Below are 12495 nucleotides of genomic sequence, written 5' to 3'. Positions count from 1 at the left end.
AGACGTTACGGCAGCGAGTGCACGAAGAAATCAAAAGCCGCTAAATGACAGAAAACCCTCTCTTCACAGATCTTTGAAACTAGCAGTCAGGGAGACAGTCGCAGATGCTTTCTGTGTGGTGCAGACTGTTAGCTTTCTCTGCATTTGTTTGCATCATACCACCGCCCTCTCCGTCTCTCATTTTCATTTCTCACATGCCACAGTCCTGTATTGCTTTTCTGTCTCAATTAGAGACTAGAGACCAGAGATATTCTCCTCTACTGCTCCCACATTGACATACACCGAGTCCCTCGTTTAAAATGCAGGTGCCGTTAGAGGTGTTTGCATTCAAAGTTGCACCCCTGCATTTAAATTGCCATGAGCAAGTGATCTCTGAGGTAAATCTCGCAAAGGAATGAACTGCAGGTAATACACAGTTCACTCCCAGTCGGGAAAATTACCTTTGCCCCACTGGTCCTGTGGCTGTTGCTCATTTCTGACATGTCTGATCTCATACACAGCAGAGTATGAGCAAGCCTGTGAAAGCAGCTAGTCCAATTCGAGGCTGCTGTTGTCCTTCATTTGAGGCAGTTTTTGTTTTAAAAGTAGCCCCTGTATCTGTGCAGTGCACTTTGTTTTTAGAGTGGACAATCTGTTCAGAGCAGCAGCAGACTCCTTTTCCCCCCCCCACTGCACTCGAGCCCTTAGCAACCCATGGAGTATCTAACAACAGACATTTACAAGAGGGGAGATGATCTTTTTCTGTCCTCCTTGAGTCTCATCAACAGAAAGGTGACCTGATGAGTCACTATGGTTTGTGGGCAGGCTTACGCTCGCCTGACTATAGGCTGTCTTAGCCAAGCCGTCTTTGCATTTGCAGTTTGCTCACAGCCCCAAAGCTTTGATTTGTAAGCATCTCATTTGACGCTGGAGAACAAAAAAGTAGCTTATTAATTCCTATTAAAAAAAGAAAGAAAACCCAAAAATGTAAAAGAATGATTTGAAAACAAGATTATCCCTCTTGTGCAAAGAAGTGGATCTGTAATTGTAATTTAGTCAGGCTGGCACGCTGCCCAGCATTTGAGCTTAACTTGGCAAACTTTTAATTGCTCTGCTCCTCTTGACACCAGTGTTGCCATAGAAACGTACGCCAGTTTCCATAAGGGATCCTCGACCGGCCCAAACAAGCAGCTAACATCCTCATCAACACTTTCTGTTCCAGCACATGGGTCTGACTGGTTTAAAGTGAAGCTAGGCATCACAGTTGCACACTTCTGGATCTCATCAGTTTCCCTGAAGAGCATCCGGCAGTATGGGCAGCCCAGTACTGGCTAATTGGACTTTCCATACAACCCTATACCTACGTAGTTCTCCTTGACAGGAGCTCAAGAAACTTTTAATGTTTGTTACGTTTTCATTTGCAAATGAATCCACCCAGCTGGAGCAAAAATTCCCCTGAAGGGGCAGGGTGTGTTTGCATGGAGAGAATGTAAATATATATATATTTTTTAAAATCACTAAAAACTAATTGATTAGTGACAGGTTCACAGATCGTTTCACTGATCCACGGACGTGCACACATAACGTTCAACAGGCTTTCATGAAATAATGTTACTAAGAGTGCAGATTTGAGTGAATAGGGTTCATTTTCTCCGTGTTTAGCAATTAACTTTAGTGCATTTATGATCCATTATCGCTAATGATTACAGGAATTACGTATGAAAGGCGCTGGCAAAAGTGAAAATGGCTTCACTAGGGTGTAAAAAGCTATTTTTTTTCAGCTGCAGGACCTGATGGGAAAACAGTTGTTTATTGCAGAAAAGAAATGGCTTTTTCTGCAGGGCATTCCCATGGAGATGGCAATTTAGAGAAGAAATGGATCGCTGAATATGTCTGTTTCGGGCCGCCGACGCCTCAGTGAATTGCAATACCAGACGTAGCAGGTGATTTGGTGTCTTTCCTGTCCACATGACTGCGCACGGCTATGTGCCAGTGTGTGAGGGAGTTCACTCAAATGTGATTCATTAACACATCTCTAAAACCATCCAAGTTTCCAGCCATCACAATTTCCTGGCAGGGCTTTTCCATGGGAAAGAGAAGGGGCGTCTTCTTTCTCCAGCAGGCTTTATTCTCACCTCGTTCCCCAGGGCACCGCACACCAGCTGGAACTCGCTTAATTATGCACCCAGTTTGGCGCAGAGGTCAAAGTGGCACTCTGAGGAGTATTATATGACAGTCTAAGTTATTTAGCAACATCCACCAAGTTGTGGATGAGAACACTGATTTTTATGAAGAATGTTGCAATTGTTTTGCAGTATATATGTGCTTACATACATGTTTAAATTGTGTTCTTTATTCATATGAGAGCAACTCAACTCTACTCAACCAGCCAATATTAGGTACATCTTGCTAGTACTGAGCTGGACCCATAGATGCCCTCATTGTTTTGGAATAGATTCAACAAGGTGCTGGAAACCTCTTCAGAGATTTTGGTCCATATTAGGTTGATAATATCAGAGAGTTATTGCAGATTTGTTGGCTAACTTCCTGTTCCACCACATCCCAAAAGTGCTCCACTGGATTTAGATCTGGTAGCTATGGAGGCTACTTGAGTACAGGGAAACCAGTTTGAGATAGTTTGAGGTTTCTGACATGGTAAAGTGTCCCGCTGGAAGCAGCCATCGGAAGATGGGTACACTCTCATTAGGAAAGAGCCCTAAGTGTGCCAAAAAATATCCCCTGTACCATTACACCGTCTCCAGTCTGAATCAATGATAAAAGGCAGGACGATTCACCATACCAGCTGAATGTCAGAGCAGAAATTGAGACTCATTAGACCAGGCAACGCTTTTCCAATCTACATTGTCACATTTTGGTTAGCCCATGGAAATTGTGGCACACACCAGGAGTACCTGGTGTGGTCTTCTAATGCTGTAGCTCATTTGCTTCAAGATTCAGTGTCCTGTGCATTCAGAGATGCTCTTCTTTGTTCATAGTAAGTGAATATTTGATTTACTGTTTCCATCCTTCAGCTCGAAGCAGTCTGGTCATTCTCCTTTAACCTCTGGTAACAAGGCCCTCACCAAATAATTTCTCTTTTTCACACCATTATCTGCAAACCCCTGAGATGGTTGCACAGCAAAATTGTCAGTTTCTGAAAATCTCAGAACAGCCAACATCACGCCATATCTATTTAAATAAACTGTTTCCCTCATTCTGATGCTCAGTTTAATCTTCAGCACAGGCTTAAATGGTTGGTTATCGTTAGCATTTATTAGCAGTTGAACTAATAAAGCTAACAACTACTAGTCGTAACTGGCAACTAACAGAACTTATTGTTATTATTTGATACTGCAGCTAATTCAGCTCCAGTATATAGGAAATAAAAGTTAAATATTAGAAAATAATTTTGTATTAAAACAATTATCTTACTTTAAATCTTATAAGTCCAAAATACTAAAAGTTAGTGGTAACAGAGATTATATATGTAAAATGAAATGGAAGGATGCAGGCCACATTAATATGCCAGTGGTGTCCTGCTAGCCTGCAAGTGTCTGGAAATGTAGGTACTGCAAAATACAGAGATTATAACAACACAGTTGGAATGAAAGCAGCATGAAGGTCACTGTTCTATGATTCAGAAAAGGGGTCAGTGCAGCCATCTGCTGAGAAGGAACAGAGTTCAAGTTTAAAGCAGTGCACAGGCACACAGCAGCAGAGCGCAATCCAGAACAATATGTCGAAAGAAAGTGTGAACGTAGTAACCGAACGGACACGACAAATGATTTGGAAGTAAAAAAACAACCAGTATGCTGTGGGGCAATGGCAAATTAGCAGCTTTGAGGGAAGCTCTGTTAGGATAAAAGAAAAACATAATGATGACACGATGGTGGCCATCTTTAGCCTTTTGATGTGCTAATCCTGGCTAGTCATGAAAAAGCTTTGTTTTCTGGAGGTTTGTGAAGAGACAGATGTGGTCTTGACTTTAGATCGGTGGGTGAAGAAAGGACGAAAAACAATAAGGTTTATCGGTTTATAATGTGTTTGTGCTAAGGTCAGATATTTTGTACTATTTCTGAGACATATTCATATTTTTTCAGACTGTTGAGGTCCTGGTAAAGTCAGCAGATTGCCTATAGATTATAGTAAAATAAGTAAAGAAATAAGGAGTGGATTTTTATTTAGTCACATTATAGGAGCATGAAGTTGGCAGTGAAATCCAGCTGCTTTCACTTACAATATCTTTTTTCATAATCTTCTGTAGTGAGAATGTAATGCCATCTCCAAACACAAATGAATGCTTGGATACTGAAAAGAAGACAAAAGCAGGGCTGCTTCAGGGAAAAACTTGAAAACCTGAAAACTTTTCAAAGCCTCATCACTGTTTCATTGTCACACACCCTAACACTGATGTCAGAATCATCTCCAGGCCAGACATTTTTCTTCTTTGCCCACCACCTAGACATCGGTCATTTTCCTCACTGCCCCCAAATCTCTTCCAACAATGACACAGTATGTGCCCGAGTCTCCTGATGACTGCTGAATCTTTAATGGCACTATTACTGCCGGATCCGTCTTTTCACAGCGGCGCTCTTATTTCTCAAGGCTGGGCCAGTTTTAAATAGCTTCATCTCTGGCCATTTTTGGAAAAAGAAAAAAAAAATGGGCCCAGATTTTCAATTAGTAGGAGAAATGAATGTTTCCACACTTAAAGCCCAGCAACATATTGCATTCACATGATGGTTATTTATGCCGCTGATGCTCCCATTTGCTTTTATGTCACTTCATTAAGCATGTTCTTTAAATAACGTGGAGTAAATGGGATTTTTAAATTTTTAATGTTTTTCTGATGTTCTTGTTGTGTTGGCTTTGCCATATTTCACCTCAAGCTCCATCGCACTTTCTCCCTTCATCCTTAACCTGCTACCGGTGCCAGACAAATTACTGGTCCTGCCTTAAGATAAGGTGGACAGGTGACAGCATTCATACACTGGCACAAAGGTGCACGCACACACGTGCTGCGAATGCAAACATACAATATGGTGGCAGGATACACAAGATAGTGTTCTCTTGATAATCATTTATAGAGCTCGGTGGCAAGGGACAAAGTGCTGTTATCGCTCGCGAGCAGCAATGTTAGGTGCTAAACAACCCTCCACACCACGCTGCAACGCCATTAGCCTGTGCATCAAGGAGATACAATGTGCACTTTCTGTAGCTGTGCCAAGAGCTTCTTGTCTGCTACTGGGAGGTAATGAGTTCTGTCTATGGAGAAATACTCAAACCAATGCCTGTAATCACAGGAAAAGAAAAGGAATTAATGTGTTGTTGTGCCTCAGTGGATTTGAGGAGTCCTTCAGAGTTGATTTCAAAGTTTTTCTTTCCTGCTCCTTTGAGCAGAAAGTTTCTCTTCAACATTGTGATGTTTCCCATTTCTAATCCCTGCGCCCTGATTGTGCTGTTTGGGCTCACGTGCAGGTAAAAGCAGGTTTAAACGTAGAGCAGATGCAGCTCCTCTAATCTCTCCCTGCTCCTTTGTGAGAGATTTATGAACAGAGATGAAGCAGTCAGTCTCCATTGTGGATGCTCAATAATTTATGCCGAGACACTCTCTTATACTTATGGTGAGAGATTGGTAATTGTCTTGCCACACAGTCATCATGCTTTCAATCATCTCTGTGCTCTGCATTATGTATGATATTAATTCATATACATCTGCATCTTATATTGTAGATTTATGGCGTATGTTTATGAACCATCCATTTAAAGCTTTGCCAGGGAGGATGGTTACCTTGTTTAAAGTGGTTGAGTAGGCAGGAAGTACCGTGGGAAAACTCTCTGCTTGTTTTCTTTCTCTTTACACTCCGGGGCACGTTTCTGAAGTTTTGGTGGTAATCTTAGTAAAGATATTCTGCTAAATTAAGAAAATGTCAAGAAATGGTTTTGATCTCACAAAAAGGTGAAATACAAAGTACACAGCCACCTTTATTCAGCTGATGATGGACAGCTGAGAAGATAAAATCTACTATCTGGTTATCCCATTAAAGATTTAATCACTTTGCAAATATAAATTGTGCAAAAGTCTCGTGGCACCCCTCATTTCTTTGTATTTTGCTAGAAAACTGCAAAAGGCTCAATAATGTTTTGATACATTTGCAAATAGAAAAGGAAATACAGCATATAAGATAAACACAAAGTTTGTATCGTTCTAAAGAGCTTCAGAGTCAATATTTGATGTGACCACCTTTATTTTTCTCACATCCTGAACTCTCTTAAAAAGCTTTTTTGTAGTTTCTTGAAATTTGTCTTCGGGAACAGTTCTCCAGGCTTCTTGAAGGACATTCAAAACTCTTCTTTGGATGTTTGCTGCCTTTTGTTCTGTTCTCTTGTCGATGTTGATCATACACTGCATCAGTGCTGTTTGCATCTGGACTGTTTCACCTCTCTCCCTGACCTCCTCCGTACATAATAATGACAAGTTGAACCAAACTTTTCAAATTTCAGTCTAATTCTTGTGTAATTTGGCGTAAAAGCCCTTTCTCCCCGTTTCTCTTCCTTAAGAAAGCCTTCTTGACAGGCACTCTTCCACTGAGACCGTTTCCGATAACGCTTCAGTGAACAGTAGATGGATTAACTTATGGGTCAGATGTATCTCTCAGGTCCTTTTTTAGGTATTTGCTGGATTTCTTTTTCTTATTTTTAAAGGGCATGACTTTCAGATAGTGTTCATCTGCTATAGATTGTTTTTTAGGGCTACCACATTTTCCTTTGTCCTCCACATGTCTAGTTTCACTGCATGCCATATTGAGATATGCCAAGTTATTGGAAATCACTTTAGTGCTGCAAAAACGCTCATTACGCCTGTCAAATTGTGTTATCTTTGGCATTTTGTTGGCATGTTTGACATACAATTCAAACCAACTCTTTGCAAAGTTGTCTGTCATGTGTAGACACAACACTAGTGTTTCCCTACAATTAGGTGCATTTTTATGATTAAATTATTTATAGCATGTTGACATTTGCTAGCACAAGAGACAAAATATAGCCTAATCTTATAAACTGCATTCATAATAATTTTGCTAAAATGTTATCATGCCTACGAGTTGGACACTCAGAATTCACCTCATCAGCTTTTTTCTTACAGTAGCTGTGTGCATGATTATGTCTGTGAGCATTTCAGTGTGTTTACTTACTAGACAGAAGCTAAGAGAGCCATAAAGAATTTAATAGCCATCTAAACAACCTACATTTGGCTGGTTGCTCATGAACCAGTTAAGTGTGCAAAATCAGCTTCTTTTGGACTCTAGTGAGACTCCACCAGGCACCACAGCACTCACTGCTCAATACATGACCCGACTGTTCCTATAAATTATGGACTCTGTGACTATAATTGACCTTTTTTTTAAATAAAAAAAGAACAGTTTAGTGTAAATTTCAGTTTCTTTAAGTGTGTGTTTGAGAATGGATGTTTGCTTGATTCTGTATATGTTCTCCCTGTGGAGCAGCAGCATGATGTGCTGTGTCGAGCAGTCGAGCGTTCCTAATTATAGGCGGCTGTTATGTGATGTGTTTGGGGGTATAGCTGCGTCGGAGGTGTGATGTTTATCTCTACCTCCAGGAATAGCTGTGACATCCTTTTTCAACTGATCAAAACCTCTGAATAATGCTGCTGTTGCTGCTGTAAGTTTTATCACAGTGTGCTTATATTGCCATTCAAATATCGTGCCTGCATATGTTTCAATAAATACTTGAATTCTACCAAACCTCTGGTCCAGGTTTGCCCTGTTTTGCAAGACTGAGCTTTATAGAGTGGAACATGTCACAGGGTGCCAGTTTATGTCAATGTAAGAACTACACATCTACACATGTGATGATTCATGATCGTGGACTTGGATTAGACTGACCTCAGGTCATTTTCCAGCATCAGTCCTTCCAACAGGTATTAGATGGCATTTGTGTTTGGCTGGTTGTCAAATAATAATAATGATAATAACAATAATAATGTGTTTACTACTACTACTTGTTATGTTGCCCTCAAGTTGCAAAGTGAAGCTTTAACTTATTCATGCTGCCACTTTTAGACTGGTTTTGATTACTGTCCCTTCTAGTACTATAATTATAGTAGTGCTGGAGGCACGCCTCCTTTCTTTACTCTTTGCTTCCAAGAAGCCAGACTCAAAATTTCACTAATTTGGCTGAGGTATGACAACGCCTGGACTGAATATCAGCGGCAAATTTAAATGCTTGGTTCAAATGGTTGTCGCTATGTGCAGAGTACGACACTGAGTATCTACAGCCATCTGTAAAACAGACAGGAAGCTCTGTCATGGTTTGGGACTGCATTCAGCCCGTGATGTTGTAGATCTTGTCAAAATTGATAGAATTATGAATGCAGAAAAATACCATCAGACTTGCATGCTACTCCACCATGCAGTACCATCTGGTGTCCAATTGGCAATGGCTTCATTTTGCAGTATGACAATGAGCCCAAACACACTGCCAATGCAGTAAAAGCATACCTTGATACAAAAACACACAGTGGAACACTATTGGTCACAGACTGTCCTCCCAAGACCTACATTATTGAAGCAGTGTGAGATCATGTTGGTAGAACAAAAGAAGGGAATAGAACAAAAGGCAGCCAACATATTTTCTTTCAAACTGTGTTACTCTATTTTTTGTGTTAATGCTGGCTGTTGTAGAAAATCTATTTCATTGAAATCCTCCATCTGGCCTCCCCACAGATTGAAGACATTGTTACACGAATCCAAGATGAGAAAGCAGGAGGTGTAGCCATACGGACTGTCAAAAGCTTCCTCTCCAAGATCCCAAGTGTGGTATCAGGTTAGTATTTGTGTGCAAAGGTGTGTGTGTGTGTGTGTGTGTGTGTGTGTGTGTGTGTGTGTGTGTGTGTGTGTGTGTGTGTGTGTGTGTGTGTGTATCCACATAGACACCCAACTAATGGAGCAAGTGGAGAAATATTATGGTTTTGCTACACTGCATTTTTTTGGTGATTGATTATAGGGAAAAGCTAAACCCTTGATGCTTACAGGTTAGTGCTGGCTCTGCTACACTGTGTGTGTGTGTGTGTGTGTGTGTGTGTGTGTGTGTGTGTGTGTGTGTGTGTGTGTGTGTGTGTGTGTGTGTGTGTGTGTGTGTGTGCACGCACCTGTTTAGACATCTTTGTGGGGACCAACAGTCACTTATGAGGACAAAGGTGCCTGTCCTCATGAGTTTAAAGGCATTTTTGAGACTCAAAATGTGGTTTTAGTGTCAGGGTTATAATTAGGTTATGGTTAGGTTTAGGATAAGGGTCAGGGTTAGGCACTCATTTTTGATGGTTAGAGTTAGGGTAAGCGGCTAGGGAAAGCATCATGTCAATTAGATGTCCTCACTAAGATATTAAAACGAGAATGTGTGTGTGTATGTGTGTGATCCCCATTGCTAATCAGCACAAACTTGTCCCAAGTGATTTATTCTATGATCAAACATAACTATCCATCCCAACTCAGACGACAATGTCCACCACCACAAGGCACAATGGTTTGGTGTGTGAGTCACTTTGTCAGATACCAGATGGGACACCATATTGGGGAGTTGGGAGATTTTTGGATCAACCTTTTAGTCAGTACTCTATCACCACCATTAGTGTGACACAACATGAGGGAAGAATACCGTACCATCCTTTCTGAAGAAAGAGGCTCGTAGAGTCGATCCTAAGGTACGATAAAGCTGTTATTGGTGGCACATGGTGGACCAGCATCTTATTAAGACACTTTATGTTGGCTTTTCCTCTAAATTGTCCCCCCATCTATACAAAATCATAAATCAGCAACTGGGGGGAAAAAAAACAAGTAAACGCTTGTTAGTGCAGTCTAACTGGAAGCTGTGTCTGCACACTTTGGCTGCTGTTGACTGATTTCAGATTGTTCAGCTCAAACACAATCAGTGACTAAAAACAGAACATAGGAAAAGGTGGGCTTAGGGATTAGGGTTGGGGCATTTCAAGCAAAAGCACTCCTCCCTATCCACTTGGAAAAATTCGACTAATCTTCCAAGATTGCCCCCAGATGACTTTGCACAGACTTGTATATTTGCCAACTTTACCTATGCTGGGCCTCATTTAGCGGACTTTGGCTTTGCTTTTTTAGAAGAGCATTAGATGCTACCATAGATTTAAGATATAAGAACAGTTGCATAAAATATTTGATATTTTTGTAATTGCAGTATTCACAAATGTCAAACATCCCTTGCAGGAACACAATGCAGACTCGCGCCCTCTCCTCTTGCGTTTTGCACATGAAGGCAGGTGTCAGAGTGAGTTTCTGTGGTCAGGGTGGAAGCAAAGTGTGCCTGCCACTCTGAAATGTCACCTTTTTGGTTAAGTAAGATAATACAGGTTAAATGGATCTGTTTTTTTCAGCGGCTGTTTATCTGTGTGTGAGGCAGTCAGTGAAGAAAGCACGACCTTTTGGGCTCATTTAAATTGCAGCTACTACTGTTAGAGGCAGATGATGTCTTTGCCAATAAGACCTTGGCCATTGAGGAAACTGCCCGTGGTGCCGTGCTGCCCTTGTAACTATCACAGAAAAGCTCCTCTCTTCTTTCTCTCTGTCTCCACAAACTGTACTCATTTACGTTTGTACTCCTGTGTGCCCGTGTATGAAGTGAGTCACCCCTCACGGACGAGGGGGTTGCTCCCCGTCCCGAGGCTGTTTCTGAGTCACTCCTTCACATGGCTCCCCCAGGACCGACAGCCTCGCGGTTTCTCTCTCCAGCCTCTGCTATGTGTAAGACGGGGCCAAAAAACGAGCCGTCCAGGAGCGAAAAGAGAACGAACCGCACCCTGATTACTTAACGTTATATTTACACACCTATTCAGCTTTGACCCACAGCTTCAAAGGGACGTGAATCACAAAGCTTATTTGTGTTTTCCACATTGCGGCTTTTGTTGAAACTGTTGCAGAGCTGGAATTGTGACGCCTCTTCTAACCCGTGTCCTTCTGTGAATAACAGGGGCGGACATTGTTCAGTGGCTGATGAAAAACCTCTCCATAGAAGATCCAGGTAAATGTCAGTACATGTAAGCACAGCAGAGCTTCCAATCGAAGACGACGGCAGCTTCACGTGTCTGCTTTCTTTCATGTCACCAGCTGAAGCCATCCATCTGGGCAGTTTGATCGCTGCCCATGGATACGTCTTCCCCATCTCTGACCACGTTCTGACGCTTAAAGATGACGGAACCCTTTATCGCTTCCAGGTACGAAAAAAAAATCCACCTTGGGACTGTCCTTGATATGTGTTAGAAGGCCTTTAAATATAGAATAATGAGCTGATGGCAGTTTATCAGAGGGATGTGTTTATTGCGTGATACTAATGAGAGCAATCCCTCCTAAGCCTATTACTCATCCCACCAAGGTCGATACTGTGTACCCCTGCTGGATGCTTCATCAGAGCAGGAGGTGGCCTGTAGAACTGGGCCGATGGGTCAGTAATGCAGCTTGTCAGTCTGGTGGTTTTGTTTTTTTTTTTTTCCTTTGCTCCTTCTTCTTCTTATACAGCACGAACACTGACAGATCTGTCTGATGGCTACAGACTCTGCTATGACTCATTACTGTGACTGGGCCATTAGCATCTTAATCCAGCAAGCAGGCTACGCCAGGCAAGCTCCCCTATGGGAAGCGCTGAGCTGGCTACACGCTGGCTCTGCACTTTTTGCTGTTGCCAACCGTCCCTCGGCCCCTCCTCAGTCTACCGCTGGATGCATTTATCTTCACCTATTGCTCAAGATTAAAAGCCATTATTGCGGCTGTGCAGCGAGGGCAGCGAATGCCGCGCTTCCTTATTCAGCAGAGGCTAAAAATATTCCCTCTGATGTTGTCGTGATGCAACAGGCTCGCGTCATCGGAACCTCTGAAAAGAGTCCACAGTGGATTTGAAATGCGCTGGCCAGCCTACATTGCAAGAAATAGTGTCAGGGGGAATTTTGAATTGCTAGTCTACAAAAAAAAAAGAAATTTTAAATATGTGCTACACCAGGAGAAGACCCAGATTTGATTATGTGCCTTCTGCTGTTTGTCACAAATTCACAGTTTTGTGCACAGAGTGGTGACTTTCTTTTGATTTGTCATAATTTCTTCCTCTCCGAATCCAAATGACACCGCTGAATGAGAGCACGTTAACTTTTCTGTTCATTACATTCAAACCAGCACACTCATCAGTGCCGGGCCTTTGCTCCCGAGCTAATTGCTTTTATGACAAATAGTGCGAATGAAAAATGTCCATGATAAGTTCTAATTTTGCCCTGTTATTAAGAGCGTATGATAGATGTGAATGATCCATTAATAATGGACTTGAGAATGAACTTTGAATGCATAATATCACTTGTAGTAGACTTTAAGATAGAGAGACTGCAGCTACCATTGCCATTGCAGATCATTACCTGGAGCGCGCAGAGGTCAAAGGTCACAATCAAACAAAGAGTACTCATCCATAAAAGGGGCAGGGGTGGTGGAA

The 12495-nt window shown here is 41.8% G+C and overlaps 1 protein-coding gene across 2 annotated transcripts in view; it reads left to right on the top strand.

Annotated features, from left to right (window-relative positions):
• Positions 1–12495, top strand: part of LOC146647167 (regulator of G protein signaling 6-like) — a 44971-nt gene that overhangs the window by 17193 nt on the left and 15283 nt on the right. For both annotated transcript variants that reach the window (XM_085390918.1, XM_085390917.1), the window contains exons 3-5: positions 8724–8823; positions 10996–11046; positions 11133–11239. In XM_085390918.1, coding sequence (XP_085247044.1) covers positions 8724–8823; positions 10996–11046; positions 11133–11239 — 258 coding nt within the window. The remainder of the gene's footprint in view (positions 1–8723; positions 8824–10995; positions 11047–11132; positions 11240–12495) is intronic.

Source organism: Rhamphochromis longiceps, linkage group LG19, assembly GCF_057381845.1.
Source record: "Rhamphochromis longiceps isolate RC_006_pf linkage group LG19, R_longiceps_female_GT1.1, whole genome shotgun sequence".
Taxonomy (NCBI): Eukaryota; Metazoa; Chordata; class Actinopteri; order Cichliformes; family Cichlidae; genus Rhamphochromis; species Rhamphochromis longiceps.
This window is presented reverse-complemented; position numbering and strand designations above follow the sequence as displayed.